General features: G+C 44.2%; 1 protein-coding gene across 2 annotated transcripts; it reads left to right on the forward strand.

Annotated features, from left to right (window-relative positions):
- Nucleotides 1-228: 228 nt before the first annotated feature.
- LOC111850195 (atypical chemokine receptor 3) lies at nt 229-5,998 on the forward strand. Of its 2 annotated transcripts, none has more exons than XM_023823835.2 (2): nt 229-580; nt 4,591-5,998. In XM_023823835.2, exon 2 carries the CDS (start codon nt 4,618-4,620, stop codon nt 5,701-5,703), a length of 1,086 nt encoding a protein of 361 aa, XP_023679603.1. In that variant the 5' UTR covers nt 229-580; nt 4,591-4,617; the 3' UTR covers nt 5,704-5,998. The 2 variants fall into 2 exon arrangements, with proteins under 2 accessions (XP_023679603.1, XP_023679602.1); XM_023823834.2 differs by having other exon boundaries at nt 231-585.
- Nucleotides 5,999-24,739: the final 18,741 nt, after the last annotated feature.

Consider the following 24,739-nt stretch of genomic DNA (forward strand, 5'->3'; position numbering starts at 1 on the left):
GCTACACATAAAGTTAACTTATCGTCGATATCTTTTATTTGTTTGTGTTAATCTACAGTTGCGCAGTTGGCCAGTATTACAGATCATGACACAATGGAAATATAGGGTAGTTCCTAAAACCACAATAATTCGACTGAGACATAGGCGTGGTGATTCGGTTTAATACGGAAACAATACTGAACTGCGGGGAGGCGGCTTTCGGTTCCCAGGTGCAGTAAATAAAGAAACATAAAAAAACGCTTCCATCAAATTATTTTTGGCGTGGAAATCGGAAGCTTGGCACTTTCTTCAAAGCCCCCGTATTGTCAGTGCGTGTGTGGCTGCGTGTGCGCCCCTGCCGACGGGATTTTTGCTCCCCCTGACTCTGCCGGGGGGCGTTGCGAGCCTCGGTATATTAACAAGTGTAGGGGAGGGCTACAGGGCCAGTACTGCCGGCGTCGAGGGAGGGGGGCAAGACCAGTTTTGTGCGCCTAGGACCGTCCTCACATTTTCAGCATCCATCCAGTGCGCTGGTTCTCACGTACTGCTGCTGTTACTTTATAAAGGGGTCCTTATTGAAGGAGTCGACGTACAAAAGACAGTAAGGTTCGGTCCGAATCTATTATTATTATTATTGTTGTTGTTGTTGTTGTTCCGTAGTCGTTCCTTGTTTTCTTAATTTAGGTATCAGGTGTACACTAGTGGCCAAAATATTGGGAACACCTAGCATTTTGGGCATTACGCTTTCAAAAAAAAAACTAGACGAATACTGGTGGTAATGTTTATAAACAATCAAAGCATGTTAACAAGTATCATATATTGGACGATTAAACAAGTAACAGGAGTAACTGGAATGAAGTTCTGCAATATCTAAAAATTGGAAGCGTTTCCACAATTTTGGCCACTAGTGTAAATAAGTAAGACTGAACAGCAGTCTTGCGTTTTATAGGTGAAAATAAAGGCAGTTTGTCAGGACGTGCTGGAAAGTGTCTATGGTGCTGCTTTGATTAACTTTGTAAAACTTCATGCAAATACGTCCATTCAGGGGTAGCCGGCTAAACAGATGTAAATGTGGGGGCACATGCTTGGCAGATGGACGGATGATGTCCCCTCCGTTTTTCATGCGTTACATGATAAAAAATAATTAGCAAATAGAGCTGAATATTTTCATATATTTTCATGGTTCTCTGTCGTTGCTGTGTATTTTTTGGGCTGTTGTGGGTCGGTCATGTGAATGATTACAAGCAGCCCACTTATTACTGGTTTCGGATCGCTGTAAAATGAATGGCAATTTTAACTGTCCCTTTGAAGGTGGTTAGGTAACTACAAAACCTGCAGCGCCTTTTGAACTGATTCTCCGTGTATGTCCAGTAAGTTTTAAAGTCCAGGCTTTCATAACTGAAATGTTATATTCCCCTTTAATAAACACACGCTACTTTATTTGCTATTTGCGGCTGAAGACCTCCCCCTAGATGTCTTAAACCGCGACAGCCGGCTCTATCATCGGAGTAGTTTTATCCAGGGAGTGCGTCTCGGATTTCTTTTGTATCACCTGAGAGGTTTTATTGGTCTCGGATTAGCATACCAATAGCTTTTATTACCCGCTGTTCGCAATTCACATAAGTCCCTTTTCTGCGGACATGTAATTGTTGAAATGTGTACATGTAAGCAGCTCATAGATAGGCGACGTCATTGTCGGGTTAAGGTTACAGAGCTGTTTAAGAGGGTGCTAGAAACCCAGGCCGTCAGAAGCATTAAGTGCTGTTTAACATATAATAGACCAGTCACTCTATTCATGAGGATGCTGCTTTGGAGGGAAGAAAGACGGAGCTTTAGGGTTTCTGCTGTGTGTGTGTGGGAGGGGTAAGGGTGTGTGTGTGTGGGGGGGTGGGTGTGTGTGAGGGGGGTGTGTCTGTATATAGGGGTGTGTGTGTCTGTGTGGGGGGGGGGGGGGGTGGATGTGTGTGAGGGGGGTGTGTCTGTATATAGGGGTGTGTGGGGGTGTGTGTGATTTTGTGGGGCTGTGTGTTTGGGGGGGCCTTTAGCTGTGGGTGTGTGTGTGGATGGGTGTGTACGTGGAGGTGTGTGTGTGTGGATGTGTGTTTCTTTGTGTGCATGGGGGTGTAATTATTACATTATGAGGACCAGATTTTCCTAGTATGTGATAAAAAACCTGTAAATAGCTTTTTTCCATATGTATTATTTTTCAGTCCCCACAAGGAGAACTTAAATTGTATAAAATAAAAAAATTGACAAATAAAAACCTAAAAATGCCAGAAGTCTTGTATTATGTTTGGTTACTTATGGGTAAGGTTAGGGACTGGTAGGGGTTAATGGTGTCATTCTTGGGAATAGGGTTTTGCCCATAGAAATGAATGGACAGTCCCCACAAAGAAGTTTCCAGTAAATGAGTACAGGTCTGTGTGTGGGGGGGGGGGGGGGGGATTTGTGGGAGCTGCATAGAAAGCACTCTGTGTCAGAGAGCAGGCTGGGGGTTAGGTGAGGGTGGTGGTGGGGGGGGGGTAGGGCTTTGGTAGCAGTAATGGGAAGGAGGTGAGAGTGCTGTGATTTTTTTTTTTGAAGGGGGGGGGGGCAGGTTGGGAGAGCTGGTTAATTTAGCAAGCACTGGGGACTGGGAAGCGGTGAGATGGGTTAAGGCAGGGGAAGCCTGCCCAGCTCAGGTCTCCGTACCGCACAGAAGGATGCCTTAGCCAACTGATCTGCTGCTTTAAACCAATTCCTTATTTCCAGCAGCCTAAAGGTTAATGTTCAGCAACAGAACATATAACATGAGTGTGGTTAATTACAAGGGGAGCTTTACAGAAACGTTGCCGAATGCCTGGGTTTCCCCAGCCTCTAATTTCTTAAGTGTTGGCCTTTTTTGTGTACTAGGTTTGAGGTGCTGCTGTTTTCATCTTTACATAACAGCCCACACAGCCTGAAATCTTCAGTATGTGTGCGTGTAGACAGCTAACCCCTAGGGCTCGCCTCTCTATTAATCCTGGGCTTGTAATCCCCATTTGGGTTAATGGTGCCTAAGTTGTCCATTGGTCTGTGCGTCTGGCTTTGTCTGATGAAGATAATGACCCAGACCCCTGAGCAGAACGCATTTGAAATCAGACTTATCTTTCATCTCCTTTAAAGACTCAACAGACTTCCCAGCTTCCTCTGCAACTGCTCCTTTCTTTGTTAAAAAGTCAATTCACATTCCTTACCTGGCAGCTTTGCCATTTGTATGAAAGAACCATTAAGTTCCCGCATCTCGACCCTCAGCCGGCCGGGTCTGCAGTCCAGGGGGACCCCAAAAGCTAAGAGTAACAAACGGAAATGAGTCACAAAGGCACACAGTAGGGCTGTGGAGCGTGCTGCTGATTGCAGACGGAGATGATTGGTCTCTCTGGGGATTACGTCTTGCAGGGTTGCACTAAACAGCATCCATAGATGTAGAATGGTAAGCTTGGGTCAAAGTTCGTAACCTCTGAGAGCATGGAGTTTATGTTATCCTTTGTGTGTGCTGAATCCATTCCGTATTTACCCTGAGAGCTGGGAGGCGCTTATGAGTAATTGGATTTTTAGGCCTGTGCCCTGGTCGCTATGGTGGCAACATACCCGTGACCTCAGGGGTCAGCAGTGTGACCTTCTTTTTGGACAGATTGTCTGTGGAGGGTGGAGAAGCAGAGTCTGGCCAGCCGGATCCCTCAGATCCTGTTTCATGTCTTGGCCGAAACCTGGCGTTTCAGCCGGCTAACTGTGGCCGGGAGGCGCAACCCCGTGTGGCGTGGGCGATGTTTCCATTGAAGAGCTTGACCTTTCACCCCTGTGTGTGAGGGGAACCCTCCAGCCCTGCTCATATGCCATTACCTGTCCCTCTCGTGCTCTGAGAAGTCTTTGGTGCACCAAAGTGCACCTCCTCTTGGCAGTGGGGCGTGGTTTAACTCAAAAGCCACTTCAGGATTAATTGAAAGCATTTATAGTTAACGGGCTGTAGAAAGTGTTTCCAAGAAACAACCGCAACCAAAGAGCCAGAAACAACAGATATTTCTGGAAAAACAAGCAATCGACAGGCCAGCGGTTTTCGGCATAATTCATTTTTGCCTCAGAATGAAAATTTACTAAGTACCCAGCAGGCTGATGAGATGGGTCAGTTTGGACCTGTGCCACACCGGATGTGAGCCTGGCTTTGAGTGGTGTGGGAGCCCAACAATGCTGACGCAAAGATAGACCCCCAACCTGCTGCAGTTCCAGTCCTGGTTACTCGGTTGTTTTTGGCAAATTGCTCTCAGATGAAAAAGGCCCTTGTGTCATGAACCTCTGGTACTTTCTGTCTTTGATCCTGTCCTTGGGTCTGTCTTAGCCACTCCTCTGTTTGTTATGAGTAAAATGCGATGAGCCAAAGACCGTGGGAAATGTCGTGCTGTAATGAACGAGTACACAAACGTTGTTTAATGCTGCATTGGGTTTCACATTCCATTCGCCCGTGCATGTTTGGAATGTGTTAAGTAATTCATGTTGTTTCAGTAAATAAACGATGTTATTACATATATAATTTTTCATTTAGTGGCAAAAACTTTATCTCATTCCTGCCGGTTTTTGTTGTTCTTGTTGTTTTAGAACGTGACTGTTCATCAGAAGAAAATCATGGAAAATGTGAATCAATTCATCGACATCCTGATGGAGGACATCAACTTCACCGAACATGATGACAATGTGTCCCACATGGAGGCACTGGTGTGTCCTCCCAGTTTCAACATGGTGGCCGTGCTCTACGCTATGTCCGTCCTGTACATCTTCATCTTCATCATTGGCCTGGCTGCCAACTCGGTGGTGGTGTGGGTGAACGTGCGGGCGGAGAGGAGCCGCTACGAGACGCACCTGTACATCCTCAACCTGGCTGTCGCTGACCTGTGTGTGGTGGCCACTCTGCCCATTTGGGTGAGCTCCCTGCTCCAGCAGGGCCACTGGCCTTTCGGTGAGGCCATGTGCAAGATCACACACCTGGTCTTCAGCGTCAACCTCTTCAGCAGCATCTTCTTCCTCACCTGCATGAGCGTGGACCGCTACCTCTCGGTGGCGCTGTTCAGTGACTCCCACAGCAGGCAGAAGAAGATGGTGCGCAAGTTGATCTGTGTGCTGGTGTGGCTGCTGGCTCTCGCAGCCTCGGTGCCAGACACCTACTTCCTGCAGGCTGTCAAGCCTGTGCATTCAGAAAACACCTTTTGCCGGCCAGTGTACCCTGCAGAGAGTGCCCGGGAATGGATGGTGGGTATTCAGTTCAGCTTTATCGTGCTTGGCTTTGCCATTCCGTTTCCTGTCATCGCGATCTTCTACCTGCTTTTGGCGGGGGCCATCGCCTCCTCGCCGGACCAGGAGCGATGTCTGAGCCGCAAACTCATCCTGACCTACATCGTGGTCTTCCTGGTATGCTGGCTGCCCTACCACGGGGTGCTGCTGGTGGACGCCTTGTCAATGTTGGGTGTCATGTCCTTCAGCTGCCCTCTTGAGAACTTCATCTACGTAGCCCTGCATACCACCCAATGCCTCTCGCTCATCCATTGCTGTGTCAACCCTGTCATCTACAACTTCATCAACAAGAACTACCGCTATGACCTCATGAAGGCCTTCATCTTCAAGTACTCTACCAAGACCGGCCTGGCCAAGCTGATCGACACCTCCAGGGTTTCAGAAACTGAGTACTCTGCCGTGGACAACCATGGCCAACTGTAGGACTGTGTGAGGCAACTCAATAAAGAGACTATTGGAGTTGGAGCTCAGTGACCCAACACTGCCCCGTGTGAAGGGCCATGTGTTATATACCAATGAAGCACTATAAATTACCAAGACCAATCCTTTATATCTTATGGTATAGAAGTGTACTGTACTGTGTAGGCATAGTGACCATAAGTGACCATTGGCAGTTTTGGTCAATAAGACAGGAAGTCTTAAGAAAGCACTTCCAAAACTTAAAGGACTTTGAGATATTTCTGAGGTTTTTTCACATGGTGGGCAGGGGGGGGGGGGGGGAGGGAGGTAAGGTTAGTATCCGGTGTCTTGCAGGAACAATGGCAGGCAAGGCAGTGGGCATGTCAGGCTGTGAAGGGGGGGCACAGCGTGGGAGAGGCCAGATGGGGAGCAGAGAGGGGGGGGCGGGAGGTGTGTGGGGGGGTGGGGCCGCTCGTCGAGCCTCCCAGCTTGTCATTAGGACTCGGTGAGATGCCAGCGTCCCGCCCCAGCCCAGAGCCTGCCGTTTCACTGGAGCTGTTTACAGGCAGAGGGAGGACAGGGAGGAATGTGGGCCGGGTGGCTGCCAGGGTCCAGGCATCAGGAGGGAACCCAGTGGAAAAGCACACTTACTCACCAAAAGCAGAACCGCCAGACTGGACAACACAATAGTGCTTTGTGTTTTTTATCAGAAGGGATAAGCCTTCAGGTAATTTAAAGTATTTGTCTAAATATTATATATATATATATTTTTTTTGTACATATTCTCATATTTATATATTCATTTATTTGTATTGTTCTGAGCTGTATGACGTGTGCCTCTTGGATCGTTTGGTCATCTAATGGGAAATGCCATGGATTCTAGTGCTGTTTAGTTTTCAGAAGTGTAAAAGTCCCCTTTGCTCCCTAATAATGGGCTTATTTTGTATGTTTCAGTACTTTCAGTACTATTATGTGGGACATGGTGGCCCGGAGAGTGAGGTGTGGGTACAAACCCAGCCTGTGTGCGTGTGTGTGTGTGCGTGTCCGTGTGCGTGTGTGTGTGCGTGTCCGTGTGTGTGTCCGTGTCCGTGTGCGTGTGCGTGTGTGTCAGAGTTTCTGTTTCCGGCTGTTATTTTCCCAGCAATTTACAGTCACAATCTGGTGACTGTAAATTGCCTGTAAACTGACTGTCTCTTCTCTCGTTTGGATTGTACCCGCCTCATCTCTGCTTCCTGGAATAGGCTTCGGATCAGTGCAACCCTAATTAGATACAGTTATTGAAAATAGCTGAATAAATGTTACTTTTACCAGATAAATGTCACCATGTTTTAGCCCCTATTGTTCATGAATGTTTGACATGTCAGACATTGTCTAAGATATATTTCAGCTTTTTCTTCCTGTGATAATATCCCTTGTGCTACCATATATTGTTAGCAATACAGCAAAAACACACATTATTATTGTAGTAATAGCATTTTTAAAATGCACTTGGGTAGAAGTGCTACAGGAACTGAAATCATTAAGCTCCCCGATGATTGAAGTCCAGTGAGGGCATAAGGCATGGTGTCATTAACAAAAAGCACTGCTAGACATGTTGCTATGGTGACAGTGCTACCTTTGTCCTTTCTGAGGGAGGAACTGTATGTTTGTGGCCTCTATACATTAATGTTACAATGCATGATACAGTGAGTTTCCAGGTCACTAAAGATTATATGATGTTTGCTTATTGCTCTTTTTTTATCCTAGTTCTCAATGGTGTGTAAAGCTTTACTGTTTACTGCATAATAAAGACAGAAAAAAAAAAATCTTTTTTGGAATTTTTATTTTCACTGAGGAGTCCTACTCCGTCTGAATGGCCAACAGCTTTTACAGTGGGTTTTCATCTTATTTAAGACCGTTTTCCATTGCTAGATGAAATGTGGGTATTTTGCAGGAAAAGTACACTGTTTAATTAAATATAATACTCAGTTAGTATAGGTGTCATTTCAATGGGGAATTTCATCCATCCATCTTCTATACCTGCTTGTCCTATATAAGGTCACAGGGGTCTGGAGCTGATCCCAGCAGCTACTGGTGCAAGGCAGGGAATAACACACACACACACATTCACCCACACACATACACTCACCTTAATTAATTAACAAATTTGTGGCGTAGATTCATGATTGTCTTTTAGCAGTTTCGCATCTGTTTTTGGAAATGTAAAAGAGGGCCACCCACATCACATACTGCATTTTACTGGAATTCCCCATTAACTGTACCCTTCTCAGAAACTCCCTGCAGGATTTCAGGCAGCTCCTTTCCTTTAGAGTATATAGTCTGAGGGCCTCACATGTCTGCTGCCTGCCGTGAACAGCAGGAAGAGCGGGACTCCTTCCCTGGGTGTTTCCCTGTACTTTCCCTCTGTGAAAAATGGTCTTGCAATTTAAATAGACTCAGATCAAAGCACATGCTGTTCATTGACTTCCCCAGCTTATATAGTTTTTAGTTAATTTACTTCTAGCTACTTAGTACAATGGGCTGACATCCCACCCAGGGTGAACCCCAGCTCTGCGCCTCAACACGACCCTGACCAGGTTGGCTAGAATATGAAAGGATGGATGGATGGATGGATATTGAGTTGGCTAGCTGAGATTTTCATCCAAATATTTGCCATGAGCTGCATCTAGCTTACTGGTCCATGACATCACATGTCCTGTGAGTGGCCTTCATCTGCCTTGGTGGCCAACGTGTGGGACCTACTGCAGGCCAGCCCGCCCTGTTGTCCTGATGGTGAATGTGTGGTTGAGCAGTCGTCCCAGCTGGTCATTCGCGGGTGGTTCTTCACCACATGCAACGTCCTGCAAGTGAAATCATCAAGGGAGGGGATTTACATCCACTCTGAAGCCTCATACCAGCTGGAAGTCTGTAGTCAGGGCAACACACAGCCAGGTTGCTTTCCTGTAACCTTTCCTGTAACCTTGTGGGTGCACGGTTATCCAGTTCACTGCTCCGCGGTTTGACCTTTGGGTGTAGACCTTTAACCTGCCTTGTTTTAGCTGGGTAGCCTATTACCTTACCTGAAGCTATTTAGATAGCTGTTTACCCTGCTTGGTATAATGTGGGTTGGTATTTTCCTTACCCGAAACCAGGTAGGTGTTTAGCCTGCCTGGTGCAATGTGAGTCAGCCTTTTACTCTTTATCTTATCTGCAGCTATGTGGGTAGGTGCTTAATCTGCCCAGTGTCTAAGATGGGTCATCATGCAGTCCTCTTGCCCTGAGGGCACTAAGGCAACAATTCCTGCTCATTGTGCCTCAGTCAGTAAGGCGGCATGGAGGCAGAACGTACGTCTTGTTCCAGTGAATCTTAAAATAGCAGTGAAATAACCCCAAAACAATATAAACACCCTTCAGACCAGCATAATAGAAGCAGATAGTATTTCCACCCCGAAAGACATTTCTGGTGAATTCCTGTCAGCCAGACTGATAAAGGGACAGTATCAAGGACCCTGAAATGTTTTACTTTGCTATTAGACATCAATGGAATCCAACAAAACAGCAGCAACAAGATCCAAGTCAGGCAAACTTGCCTCTTTTGCTGATGCTATGAATGGTTGGATCGTGGGAGAGCTGGGCCTGAATGCCAAGCTTCCCAGCGAGGGTCGTGCTGCAGAACAAACAGGCTTTCTCTGTGCCCCCATTACTTTATACTGCAGCAAAGGATTGTGGGAGTTCCTTGTGTGAGCCATGACCATTAAAATAGAGATGTGAAATGCACCATAATCACATCATGATCCTTCAAATTTAAGTGTCATATCTGCTCGTAGATATTCATAGATTTTTCTGTTGGGCCGATATACACAAAAGCTTTCACAGCGATTTGACAAAAAAAAAAAACATTAGCCTATTACTCTAAATAATTTCAAACAATACTTTATGTCTCAATTTGCCTGTGTACATAGCTAAATCCCTGATTGGTGTAGTAAGTGTTTAACAAGGGTTTGATGGATGTGATGATGTCATTATTCATATTTCTAAACTTCGACTTGGCAGCATGTAAACTATGCTGCAGCCGTTGGAGAACATTAAGGTGTGGCTCTATAAACCATAGCTGAGCGGTGAACCTGAAAGTATGTGACACGTCACACAAAGGGAGTGTTTGGAGCTTTGCTCTGATTTAGCCGGCTAGCATGCAACAAAGACAAATGCTAATGTGCTCCTTTAAAGGCTACTGAGAAGGCACAGTTAACAGGAGCTCCTGGTTCTCTTTAACATCCATTTGCCCTAATTTGCCTTCCTAACTTTAAAGAAGTCGGAAAAAACTGCTTTTTTTTCCACATTATCTGATTGACAATTTAACACCAGTTTGGCTGAAGCAAATATTTAAAAATGGCAAACAGAACTGCGCATAGACTAAGGTGTTTATTATCATGCTGGTTGGACACTAAAGTTAGACTAGTTATTTTTAAACTTTTCCCATGCACACACAACTTGGGGACAATTCTTGGATATTTCTTAAATAAACATGGTGTTGTGAGTTTCAGGAATGTTTGAGAACAGGGGCTTGTTCCACAAAGCTGGGCACAAGTGCCAAATATCTTAAGTAGGCAACATACACACAACTTTTAGTTTATGTACTCAGGGATGATATCGCACAGTGTTGTGTATTACAATCCACTATTGTTTTCCCAGCTCAAAGTGTGGATGATTTTTTTTTGTTGCTAACTAGTACTATTGGGTTCGACAAATCTGGATTTCTTGCTTAGCTGGATAACTTGTCAGACTTAAGGTAATTTTGGCTAAATGTAAATGAATAAAATCCATCTAGCTCAGACTACCTTAAATCAGACAAGTTATCAGACTAAGCAAGAAATCCTGCTTTGTAGAACACCCCCAGATCCATTAGTTAGTTTTTGTTTACAAATTTGCATAACCCAACAATGAGTAAAAATTTTTTTTTCTTTGTCATTCAAAAAATGAATCATTTGATACAATCATTGTATGCAAAATCCCTTATCTGTGGATTTGTGAATGGGAAACGGAGGTTTTGTTAATTATTCAAGACTTCCGTGATACAGCAGGATAGCTCAGGAGTTGGGACCTGCCCTCCAGGGCTGGGGATTTCAGTCTTACTCATGGCTCATTGTGTGTGCAGACTGTAAGTTCTGTGTTGTGTTTCTTACAGCAATTCTAGTTTCCTCTCACGGTCCAAAAACGTGCACCTAGGTGAAGTGGTGTCTGTGTGTAATCCTGTATATCACCTGTCCTGTTCTGGAACGGACTGCAGACGCACTGTGCCCCTGTGCTCTATTTATGGAAGACGGACAGGTGGATGTTTCTCATGTGACAACAGAACACGTTAGCAAAACAAACAAAGAAACATCCACACTTTGAGTTGGGGAAAATAGTAAATGGTAATACACAACACTGTGTAATGCCATCCCTGAGTATGAGGCTAAGGGCCCTGTGTATGACTGCCTATTTAAGCTATGTGGCACTTGTGAATCTTTAGGTGTGAATCTTCATGAATTTGTGATAGATTAGCGTGGTATCGATACCTAGGAATCTATGGCTGCTGACGTAGCTGTTTGCACATTTGTTGTGAGGGCTTGATATACACCAGTGTATATACCAGTCAAACGTGTTTGCACACCACAGGTTTTTACCATTTATTTCACAAGCCGCAGATTTTTTATTCTTGTTAAGCACAACACACCCATGTGAAGCTCCTTGTGGCGACTCTGTTGTGAAAGGCCTTATATACAAAAATTGAAATTGAATTTAAATTATGCATTGGAAAGTTGAGTGAACAACTATACATGAAAACATAAGTAAAGCAGGTTTCCTTTATAACATGGAAGGAGCATGTAACAGTGCATGTCTGACATCCTGTTAACTGGCTGTGTGGTGATAGTTTTATATATCTTTATATATATATATCTTATATATCTTTATTTTGTATTTTAATAAATATTAAGTGAGATACATGCAAATAATCTCATTGTATGCAAAAACTTTTGAATGGTAGTGTATGCTTAAAGGTATGCATGTAGATTCAGATAGTATTACGGTATATCTTATGTAATATGCTTTTGCAGTGTCTTCCTTTGAACACAGAGAAAATAAGCTACGCATGAAAAGGTGAGTAAATCAAATGAGTATGCACGCTTAAACGACACGTGTCATAGCCTGCAGAATTATAATTAACCCTCTGTGTGTATTCTGAATTAAACCTGGGGCTATAAAATAAGAATTATGTAAACCACTGCTTAATCCTCCTGGTTTCAGCAGTGTGTATGTATACAGTTCAAATAGCTATCAACTGCAGCTTTGTGAGCAAACAGGAAAGCTGCGGGGAGTGCTTATACAAGTGTCTGCTGTCACTCTCTTGACAAGCTATAAAACGCTTTTGTTCTCTGCATAACCGCTAAGTAACTGTCCAGACGCTGTGGACTGTAAATGTTGGTTTTTCATATGAACGTTCCTCATAGGAATGAAGTTGACAGCTGTGCTTTTAGCTAATGGTTAGTGTCCGCTGTGGGAGCAGAGCGTCCATTTCATGGGCGAAGAAAGAATGCCTATCCCAGGCCTTATAAACACAGTCAGTGCTGTCCAGTCCAGTAAAGGCAAAGTTAGACTGTTATTAGCTTTCCGCTGCTTATTAAAACAGAGGGATTTTCCCGTTCAGTCACTTACCTCATTTTATCTAAGTGAGGAGACATTCTTGCATACTACAGAGGCAGATGACCACAGCTTGTAAGGTCCTCATTTTGGGTCTCATTTCATCAGATTCCCTTCTCTCAGTTCCCAAAACAAAATGTGTTTTTTCTTGCTAAAGTTATATATAGTTAGGTATATTGTGAGGGGAAGTGGTGACAGCCATTCCATACGATCTAGGATTTTTGACTTATGAGAAATCTTCAGAGGAATGAAAATCTATCATCTGACTGAGATTGTACGCCATGGTTGATTACCTGGCTCCCCTCTGATGTGGATTAGTGCTCTTCTGCTTTTTGCACGGTCACAGCGAAATCTGATTGCCTCAGAAAGGCCGCGGTCGTCTTCAGTGTGAAGTTAGCTACTTTTGACCAGCAATTACATTTGCTTAATTAATGAGGTCACACCCTCTATTGTAGCTGGGAGACGATTGCAGGCCTGTGACGGCTTCCTATTCAAGCCGGTGTGGCTCGCACTGCCGTGCCGGGCTGAAAAACAGCCCTCAACCTCTCTGCTTATCTGCACTTGACACACAAGCTGTCTTGCCTCTTCTTTCTTATCTGCTTTCTAGATGTGTGAAATGTGTAATGTTTATATATTCTGACCCGGAGAATCTCTTAGCTTATCTTTGTTCGTTCAACATGCTGTCTGCTTATGATATAACCTCAGAAATATAAGTTTTCATATATCAGCATATAGGGCCTGCTCTGCTTTTCCTCCACGAAGGCCACCTTCCTGCCTTTTGCCGGAGGGGCACCATAAGTTTACATAAGTATGATGTTGCAGCGAAGGTCAATTCCCCACACCTTTACTACATGTTTACAATAACGGTCCCTCTGCCTAGGCCTTCCCCTGTGTGTTTAATTTGAGTCACTCTAGCCATATTTGTAAAGTAGGGTTAACTGTTAACCTTTCCACCAGATGTGTCTGTACCGCACGGATAAAGTATCTTCTCCTACAAGCGTTTATAATAGCTGCCACCTCCATGGTGTCTTTGCTGGACATTAAAAATTTTCTCGCCCCGTGTTTATAGGTCATGTTTAAAGTAGCTCTCACTCTGACATTGATGGTGTCGGTCCACCCAACAGAGCTTGTGCTACGCATGTTAAATCAGCCTAATCTAACGTAGATGCTCTCCCTTCAGGATCTCCAGGGTGGAAGACCTTCAGTGGAAAAAACTGCTCACTTTCTAGGTCAGTTGTTCTGCCTCTACAGGTTAACGTTAACGTTATGATTCTTTTCTCTAGGCGGGGAACAAAATATATCTGAAAGAATATTTGTTATATAATAGCAGGAAATTAAAGCAGAGGAGAGGCATGAAAAGAATGCTGGATCTAACAAAGCATGTTTTTGTGATATATCACAGCCTGCAGTTGGTGGAGCAGTTTTTGACTGATGTGCTGCTGATGCACCTTTGGGATGTAAGAGGCACCAAACTCCACCAAGTTCTGACGGGCGTTGGCTCTCTGATGCCGTATTCATATCAGCTGGAAAATGGATATAACCAGGGAACCTTTTTTATATTAAAAAAATATGGGAGTCTTGAGAACACCTGGTGAATCTCAGGTTGCCCATGGCCGTGTTGAGCTTTCCTGTGTTGAGGAGGACATGTTTCCTCCGCCCAGGTTGGGGGCTGAGCTCCCTGTCCACCTGCAGTCAGGAATTAGCGAAGGTTGAGCCGACGTGCTTGTTGAAAAGCAAAGGGCCACACATCACGCCTAAGCATCCTCAGCCCCTAAACCCCCAGGACTCTCCCAGGCCTGACCAGGAAAGCCAGGCCTCCCTGCCTCCCAGCAGCACCCTCTGTTTGACCATCAGGAGATCGGCCTGAAAGGAGCCTCTCTTCAGAAGCTTAGCTGAAATCTTTCTCATCCATATTCATGCAGCCCTTAATGCAACACACAATGAAATATAAATCCCAAGCTTCGTTTAATTAAACACCAACTTGCCTCTGCGACATGGATGTCAGCATTGGATTACCGTGACCCTAAACTCATTGTAGATGCTTTCATGATGTCACCCAGCAATACATATGAGGGCATCGGCTTCTCCGTTTCTCCTTCAGAAGATCAAACATTGGCTAAAAGAGAGGTTTTTTTGGGATTCCTATTTAACCCAGTAATATCATGTCTGTTATAGAGGAGGTTTTCTTACTTTCAAAGCTTTTCTGAGCAAACATTTACCCACAGTCCTCTGGGTCCATGTGCAGGACTCTCCCAGGGAAGGGTCTACATTACATGGCCAGGGAGGACATACAAGCTGCACCGTCATTCATCACTCAGCCACCGGCTGCACGAAAACAAACAGCCACCAGAGACCTGCTCTCTTCCTAATTGTGACAGATGACCTCCAATCCACTTTCAATGGCTCCTTCATTCATCTTGCGGCCGAAAAACAGTCAAACAACAAATAAGGACCCTAAGCTATTATTAGCCTGACGAAATTCCTATAAGATCAGGGTTTTGGTAGACAAAGACTTTTGTGCGCATAGGCAACAATCATTCATATTTAACAGACATTTGTTTTCGGAACAGCATACTTACAATGCAGCAACAGGACACCTCATGTGACCTGAAATGAAAGGAAAACTGAGGGTTTAAACCCCATTATGCTGGAATTCCTCATTTATTGTTTTCATTTATGAATATTCCTGCACATTAATTATGCCAGCTGTGGTAGCGCCGTATCACTTACAGGCTGTCCTTGCATGTCTTAGTGACCCAGACTACAGCACACCCACAGCAACAGACTTGCAGGCACCAGTGGTGAGGCATCGTGGGATTTTGTACTCCCAGGTGGAACGCATTACTGGGCCTGAGCTGGGGAGAGCGGTGAAAGGTTTGCAGTCGGCTCTGATATCTGCTCTAAGGCCCCAGGTTCCGGTTATTTCCCTGCACTGGCTGTTCTGTACATGGTACGCCTGAGGTATCAGATTGACCTCCAGCCGCGAGTTCAGCTAAGGGCACCAGCCTTGCATTTTTTTTTTTTGTTTTTTTTTTTGTTTTGTTAGCTTGATAGTTGCTGTTCTGGCTGGTTGTGATGCAGCTGAGAATCTTGAATACTGTGGCATTCCGGGCCTCTTTGCAATCAGCAAAGGAGCATTAGAAGACGGCTGATGGCTTTGCCCTCTCAGGGGCTCCCAGCGTGGGGCTGCTGACCAACAATGGGAACCAGCCAGTAGTGGGGAGGAGGCAGCTCCTACTGCGGAGGAGTCAGTGTGGAGTCGCCCCAGACAGGGGAGTGAGGGACCCTCTGCACATCTGCTAAATATATATTTTTTTACTTTCACTTGAATCTGTCAGTGTTTACATTACAGACTTCTTGTCTACTTTCTGTGAAACTCTTACTTGCAGATTGAAGTGCACCATTGCCAAAACGGACAGGTATTCTTTCATAGCCTTTTCTGACTTCTCATTCAAGAAAGTCATTTCTTTAAGGTGGGGGAGGGGAGGGGGGCAGAGAATTTGCTGGTCTGCCTCCTATTCAGCCCTGCTTCTACTTGTAAGTAAGCAGTTAATTGCAAAGGCGTTTTGCATTTCAATTTTAATTTTACTTTTAAATTATTACATTACTTCCACTAAACCTCGTAACCTCCCTGGGATTACTCAAGTGCCAAATGTATGGGAGTGCTCTCCTTTCCTCTATTACCATTCTTAGCTTTGACAGAATCTCTCCCCAGTTATGAATTGCAGATAATTTGATTTCAGAGTGCTTCTGGAATATTTATGTTCCACAGAATCTGAGGCTTACGCCCATAACCGTTTAGATAAGGAATACATTTATACCTGAGTCAAGGCAGTATTTCGTCTTCCTTTTCTCGTAAAAGCACTTTTTGAAAAAGTATAACGACAAACCGGAGCAGTATCTTACGGTCGACTTCTCCGAAACTCTGCCAGAAAAAGCTTTAATAAATCAAATATACAAAATAAAATTACAGTCAGTACAGTACAGCTCACATTTTTTTGAGAACATTATTATTATTATTATTGTTTGTCCTTTATACAATTCTACTGTAACCTGCATTATTCTGTTTATATTAAGTTCAGGGTCAGTTGTGCTAGATTTCACTCTGTTTCCTTTGTTTTGAAGCTGGGATTTGTGTGTTTGAGGATTGAATTTTTCAGAGGTATTTGGTTGAGGGATGAAAAAGTTTTTTCCTCTTTTTCTGGGATTATTTTCTGTTTATCTTGGAAAGTACATGACAGGAAAGTACACAGGTTCCGTGTGTTTTGTTAAAAGGACACAAAAAGTCTATCATAATGTCTATGAATATTTGAATATAATAGATTAGCGAAGAATAAATGAAATTAGCTTAAAAATGTTAACATTATACTGTTTTGGAAATTATACAGCAAGGCTGCTTATTTAGCTAGCACAGACATCAGACTTGTTTAATGTATTGCACTGTGTCTGTTTCCACTAAAACAAAACCATCGCAGCTGTCGTTATAGGAAGCATTCTCTCTCTCGGCAGAGATGTCTCGAGTTTTCTTCTCTTCTCTCACAATTTCTCCTGTCACCCTGTCTTTCAGTGGGTCGAACAGCACATTGTGATTGATCTGGGAGATCCGTCAGGTTTCGAATGTGACATGGAGATACGGAGCCCCTGGGACAGAGAGGGGAGGCTCTCCACGCAGACAGTAGGCCCATGCTCGGGGGTGGGATAGATCGGTGGGTTAGGGGGTGACCCGGCATTGTCCAGGATGGCACTGACACCGACTCCGACTCCGACTCCCCCTTCCATGCCTCATTGTGCAGGAATGACACCCCCCCAGGGATCGGCCTGCCTGACACCCAACACCAGACCATGGCACCTGCCTTACATCCCCTCGGATCAAAACAGTGTGGCGTTGAGTTTCTCCTCCCGTGACTGGAAGGTGCGGGTTAGCCCTCCAAGGGCCCCCACAGCATGTCCCGGGGGCCGCTATCCCTGACCTGTGAATGCGTGCATTGGTGATTGGACATTGGTGATTGGACGTTGGTGATTGGCCATTGGTGATTGGACATTGTTCATTTTTTGCAAAGACCCCAGAAGTTCAACTGCAAACAGGAACAAACAGAGGACAGTCAAGCACAGGACATCGACCCTCTGCATGCAGACGGTTGCATGAATATCGGTATGAGCAGGTCTCACGCGTTAAAACAAGCATGGACAGGCATGAAAATCAAACACACATAAAAATGGCCCATGTGATCAGCATGGGCCTCATTCTCCTCCGGGGGTCACACAGTATCGCCACATTGTTTAAGGATTGTATTCTTTATGGTACCTATTTTCAGATGATCTATAATGGGATCAATATTGACAATGTGGACAAAATAATCCATATAAGCCAAATGATTTGAAAGGATCAACTGTATGGTATGAATGAATAATAATGGACCTTTTTGATGAATGGAGTAAAAACAGAATTGCATTAATATACTGCACCTCACTGCCAGTGTTAGAGCAGTATTCTGTATACCAAGGTTAGGATCCCAGAGCACTGGTATCCAGCAGGTTTTCTATCCTACCTGGTTCCCAATGAGTCACAACTGATCTCAGGCAGATAGTAACTCATCAGATAGGACAGAAAACCTGCTGGATACTGCAGGATCAGGGCTGCCGACCACTGCTGTGGACACTGGAAAGTAAGTGCAGAAAGAAAGATTTTCCTTGTTTCAGTAAATACCATATTAACACTGGTTATGATCATGTGAGATGGATTAATGACCTAAATGAAAATTAATTTCAGACAGAAGTAGTACAACTATGCAAATAAAGATTTTGCAAGTTACATTCCAAACGTTTGAGTTAGAGCCTCATCTTCAGCAGAGTCCATCTGCCAGCGTGAAAAATAACAGAATTTTTACTTTTCTAAAGGCCATGTCTTGGTAATTTATAAACACATTCATAACAATTAATAATGTATTCATAAAGTATTATAAATATGGCTATAAATATTGTAATGGTCAGTACAAGCGTTAAGGATGCTTTGTACTGCATTATAAATGTATCTATAGTGCATTATAGATGAAAGCTTCATAAGGCAGCCATAATGCATAATAAACATGGCTTGTTTATAAATTACCAAAACATGGCCTTATGTAAAGTGTTACCAAATTTTTGCATTTGTGGATTGAAAATAGAGGACCATGAACCACAGCAAACAAGTGGTAAGGATGTGTTGATTGGCAGCTGAGTGACGCCATGTAAACACCGCAGTTGTCTGGAAGTGTCGGTCTTGCAGGCATTAGCAGCCTTTCCTGACTGCAGAAGCACGTCTACTGGGGCGCGTGAACAAAAACGCCTGTATGTCACAGATCCAAAGGAAACATACTAAAACATAAATTAAATGGCTTGATGGAGTTCATTCAGTGCCAAAAGTACTGGTAAGCTCATTCTCAGGCTTCGGAATTCTATTAGGGCGCTCTAAACCTGCATTTAATAGTTTGCTTGCTTAGTTTCATCTTAGGATTTATTTTTCAGCAAAGCCGTTGAGGTCACGCTTAGAAGCAGCTTGGGAATGGAGCACCACTACTTCAGCTGGGTCCGCAGTGCCTGTGTGGTCCTCCTTGTACCTGCAGGGAAGAGTGTGTGTGGGGGGGCAGGACTTCCTTAGACACTGGGTTTGAATGGAGGGGAAAAGCTAGCAGCAGGTTTGCTCTGGGGGTCTTCAAACACAGGCACAAATGGCCATTCATCCTCTGAACTCCTACATCCACCCCCTCCTCCTCCATCGATTAAAGAGCTGCCTGTCTAAGTGTCAAACGTCCGGCACCCATGAAGGCATTATAGTACCTTCAGAGGGCAGGTTGGTTGAGCACACAGGCCCAGCTGCCAGAGGGCAACCAGGGCCTGATCCCTGTCACTCAGCATCGCTGTGAGCCAGGTCACTCGGCGGAGGAAATGTGCAAACAGGAGGATGTGTGCTTTGTGATGGAGATGCACAGACTGACCGTCCCTCTTTATTTTTACTGACCGGTGTTTGTGTTGACAGCTCCAGGCATGTTTAGTAAGTAGGGCTTAGTTAATGTCTGCAATTTGTGTGGGACAGGCACAAAGCATCGTGGGTAATAAACAGCTTGTTTCAGCAAAAGGGATCTCTGTGCATGTCAAGTTCTGGGATATATTAGCCGGTAAGCTAATATTCGGCACTCATAGTCGACATGGTGAACGCAGAAGAAATAGGCATGGATAAACATCTGAAGGACTTTGACAAGGGCCCGATCTGACCCAAATTTGACCCGAAACTGCAAGGTTCGTGGGATGCTGACGGTCAGCCATGGTGAGTACTTACTGAGAGTGATCTGAAGAGGAAAAACCACGAACCACCGAACAGGATTTTGGGCAGCCAAGACACATCAATGCGGGATGTGAATGAAGGTTTTCCCATTTGGTACAAACCAACAGAAGGGCTACTCTGGCACAAATTGCACATGGAGCCTGTCTCCAACTCCAGGACGACAACCTCATGACTCCTCCCAGCTGACCCCATTTAAGCTTTAACAAGGTTATCTATCCTCTGAGGATCAGCTGGCTTTCATTATATGAAGTACGTGCAGGTACAGCACTGGTGATCAATAACCTTGCTAATGTGACAGGTTCACCAAAGTATACCCCTGTCCTATTGCTTTGTTACACATTCATCCCAATGGGATTGTCCCATCTACTGGATGATTGTTTGTGAGGCCAAGCCTTAATCAAAACGACATCCAGTCATCACAGATTGTCGAAGTAGATTCCTTTATCAATGGGAGCACTTTTTACTCATGGTCAAATCCTAAGATAAACAAACCGGGAATTTTGATAGGCTGGAACACACATGTTGATAGTGTTTCTACTCTTTCTCATGAACGATGAAAAAACTGTAAGTAGAACTGTAACTGTAAGTTTCTTCCCAAGAAGAAACAGCAGCTTAACTCGGAGCTGCACGTGTGTAAACCCCAGTGCTTCTGCTACTGACTCTGGTGCTGCTGTCAACTTCTGATTTTATTCTACCATCATGAGACTGGACTTCCACAAAACCCAAGACTGCTATGATGTGTCTGATTTATGGAAAATGGTGTGTGGCTGTTTTCACCTGCTGATACGAATGAGCCTGATGGAGGAGATCGCAGAGTTTGTGAGGTCCAAGCCGGAACCATGGTGGAGCTACCAGCAGGGAGGAGGGGGTCCCGTGTCACCCTGCCCGGCCAGCCGCCGGGGTACCAGCCTCAGTGGGCCACCTGCCTCAGTGGGCCGCCAGCCTCAGTGGGCCGCCTGCCTCAGTGGGCCGCCAGCCTCAGTGGGCCGCCAGCCTCAGTGGGCCGCCTGCCTCAGTGGGCCGCCAGCCTCGCTCCATGCTACCGAAGCCAGCGGTGAAATTGCCGCGCTGCGCATGCTTGGCTGTTTGCTTTGGCGGCTTTGCTGTTTTTCTTCCTGTAAATCCTTTATCGTCCTGATGCCAAGCAGAAGCACGCTGAAGCATTTGGATTTCATTTCCTTGCGGCAGGGGATCGTGCAGACAGAGGGCTGGGGACCGGCCCCCACTCAATCTCGTTAAGTGCATTAATTGAGTACAAAGTTCCTCCCAAACGTTTCAGCATTGGAATGGCCTTTATGTTTCAGCCTTTAATCCACTCCAAATGAAAACACTTAAGTGATGTCTTTAGCCCCATTTAAATGGAGTCTTTTATCAATTATTTTAATTTTGATTAAAACAAACTAATTCAGAAATACACACACACACACATACATTTATATAAACTGTCAAACCTTAAATGCTACCTATGTGAAATAAATAGCAACAGTTACACATACTTCATTGATCCCCATGGGGAAATTCTCTTTACTCCTCCCCCAGCTTGCTATCTGTAGGCGAGAGTAAGCTGGCCATGAATAAGCCACCCATAGCAGCATACAGGGAGCTGGAAGTGAAGGGTCTTGCTCAAGGAGTCGCAGGTGCGCCGAGGCCGGGGCTCAAACCAGCAACATTCTGACAACAAACACAGAGACTCAGCTCACCGAGCCACAATCTGTCGAAGGATCGCAACTTAAAGAGTTTAAAAAGAAGAAAGAGTCAGAAGCAGGATGGCCTGGGGCCTGCACTACGAAGCGGGGTTACTGGCTTATCGGGGTAACTTGCCGGATTTAAGGTAGTCTGGGCAAAATGTAAGTGGACGTATATGAAGTCCATTTAAACTGTGGTACCTTAAATCCGACAAGTTACCCCGACAAGCCAGTAACCCCGCTTCGTAGTACAGGCCACTGGTCAGATGAGGTGATGTTTCCCCAGGGAACGCCCAGAGACACTGAAAAAACCCAGACAGCACAGAGGCAAATAAATCCCACCTCTCTGTGAACTACTGAGCAGTGACATCGAGAGATTAGCTCCAAACAAAGGATCAGCGTTACACCAAGGGACTCCCGCTTCACAGAAAACACACATTCATCCCAATGGGATTGTCCCAGACGGAAAAGCTGTCGCTGAAATGCAGGGCTTTGCTCCCGTTCCCTGGCTGCTCTCTTCTCTTGCCAGTCTCCCTCTGGGGTCACAGGTTGACTTCATCTGGTTACACCAGCAACTGGAGTTACCAATGCAGCTGACACCAAATGAACAAACAGCGTCTAGTCAAAACAGTCTCAGTGAGAGTCAGCAGGGAAAAAGAGACCTCAATCATACGGGGGTGCAAATTTTTAATTTGTGTACAATATAAAGCAGTAGCCTGTAGTAGTGTTAGGCTGTCAGATTCCCCTCTAAGAGCCAGAGACACTGAATTCCCACTTACATCATGAGTCATGTCAGAAAAAGTACCTTTAATGAGAGTCACATTTTTATTAACACAGAGAGGCTCTCATACAGAGGGAATAAGCCAGGGAAATCACTACTGAGCATACTGAAAGAATGCGCTACATTTTACTGTGTTATTAACCTCGCCTCTCTAAGGACGTGCCCCAAATGTAGCTAGATTTATTTTCATCTACTCATTTCTGTTTTGTTTATTTTTATAACTATTTTATTTCTTCACCAACTGACTGAATATTTGTTGTTTCAGTCATTCCAAAGAAACTGGAAGCCTGAGTAGTGTTTAGATGTTTTGAGACTCCTGTGTAACAGGCACAGGTGTCGTGGTTTGTTGGATATGCATTTTGTTGGTGTGGCTTGGAAACCTATGAGAACTAACTAATAAAATAAACGGGCATGTTTTAAGGTATAGCATAGTGGACAGTGAGCAACCATTTCTGTGAATCAGCTGAATATTAAACTTTAACTGTGTGTCGCATTAACTATGTGTGATTAAAATGACAATAAAGACCTACTTTACTTTACTTGACTGTGTTTCATTTTTTCCATATTTGCACATTGTGTTAACTGTTGTCGTATCACCCTGGAACCTGCAGTGACCAGAGCTGATGTTCCATACATACATGGCCTCCATAGGAGAATCTGCAACTGTTTCATTCGCTCTGCTGAAGCTGGTCATTCAGCAAGATCAAAGACTATGTGACTATTGTTGGCTGAAGAAATAAAGGCTATGTAAATTAATTAAGCCTACATATGAAAATAATGAAAAACATTCAAACATTCCTACTGCATGTTTATTACATTTAACCCCAGAGTTTTCCATTGTATCCTACTGCTTTATGAAAATTCTTCTGCTCATACAGTATAGTATCTTTGCATGATACAAATGTTTATTAGTATATTATGTAATTCATCTGTCAACCTATCAGCCTCCAAATCCAGTAGACAGTTTCCAGACAACCGGCTGATTAACTGCACCTGCTTATCATTACTATACATCTTCAATATCGTCATTGTCTTTTGCCATATTGTGAGGCATGGCAAGTTTCTCCATATTGACCAGTCCTCCCATTATGATTTCTGACTATTTTTGACTTCCTCTGTGGTTATGACTTCCTGCCCATGTTCTCTGACTTCAATTTACACTTAGCAATTTGGATTTAGTTTTCTCTCTGTTCCTGTTATGACTCCTGCCAGTTTTTCTGGTTTCGATTCTTGGATTGTGCTTTGACTGGAAATGTATCCAGCACATGGATCCAGACCCCATTCATCACAATGTAAATACTTAAAATTTTAAGGCTACAATTATCCAGTCATTTAAAGTTAAGTGCTGCATAGACCCTGTTTTAACACAGGAACAAAACCAATTAAAGACAAAAAATGATAAAATATACCCACTGGTTAACAATCTAATTGTCAGTTCTTTTAGGTTGATTTTAGCAAGAAAAATAGTTACAGTTCTCAATGCTTGCAGGATGTACTCCACCGTTTCCCTCTACGCTGTTTGGGAGAGCATCCTGTCACCTTGCTCAGGATAAGAGGTTGGAAGATGGATGGATGGATGGATGGATGGATGAAATACTTACAAATATGCCCATTGTATCAAATAGTACTTCTCTTATCCCAAAATTCACACATGCAGTGTAACTGTAGAAGCTGCAAATTCATTAACAGCAAAGTGCTTCACTATCATACTTGAAATGACTAATGAGGCAATTTGGAATTGCATCAAATACCACAACAAAGAGGCTTTTAAACATGTCCTTAAGGAACCTAGGACTCCCCATATCTGCACCACCAGCAACCCCATACAAAGAGCAAAGCACTCACTGGACTTTTTATTAGACAAGTCACATGTGTCAGTGCTGGAAGAAGATAAAGAGGAGCAATAGGAGTTATGAAGCAGGGGATAGAATTTATGGGAGTTAAGGAATGGATATGGTGGATAAAATTTATGGGAGTTATGGAATGGTTGTGTTGCATAGAATTTATGGGAGTTACGGAACGGATATGGCGGATAGAATTTATGGGAGTTATGGAATGGATGTGGCGGATAGAATTTATGGGAGTTATGGAATGGATGTGCTGGATAGAATTTATGGGAGTTAAGGAATGGATGTGGTGGATAGAATTTATTGGAGTTATGGAATGGATGTGGAGGATAGCATTTATGGGAGTTATGGAATGGAGGTGGTGCATAGAATTTATGGGAGTTACGGAAGGGATGTGGTGCATAGAATTTATGGGAGCGACGGAATGGATGTGGTGGACAACTAAGCATCCACTATATCCAAATTTTTCACGGTATGCAAAATTTAAAATATGTGTAACTTTCACAAATTTGTTATATGTGAAAAAAACGAGTTCCAAAATATTCCAAAAATAAAATTCCATCTGTATATTCACCAAGGTACCATATAAGGCGCTAAACTGGGTTCCTGCTGAATCCACTCGTTGTTCTCTTCTCTTTGGCCTTGGGTCCGACTGACTGGCCAAAAGCACCATGTCCCCACATTGATGCCAGGCTCTCTGGCCGCCTGACTTTGTTTCATAAGCTGCAGCCTGGCTCATGCAGTCAGATCTGGCAATGTGGCTACT

The sequence above is a fragment of the Paramormyrops kingsleyae genome, chromosome 16, assembly GCF_048594095.1.
Source record: "Paramormyrops kingsleyae isolate MSU_618 chromosome 16, PKINGS_0.4, whole genome shotgun sequence".
NCBI classification, from domain to species: domain Eukaryota; kingdom Metazoa; phylum Chordata; class Actinopteri; order Osteoglossiformes; family Mormyridae; genus Paramormyrops; species Paramormyrops kingsleyae.

Coding starts and splice junctions, on each gene's coding strand:
- LOC111850195 (XM_023823835.2), top strand. CDS start 4,618: ATGGAAAATGTGAATCAATTCATCGACATCCTGATGGAGGACATCAAC.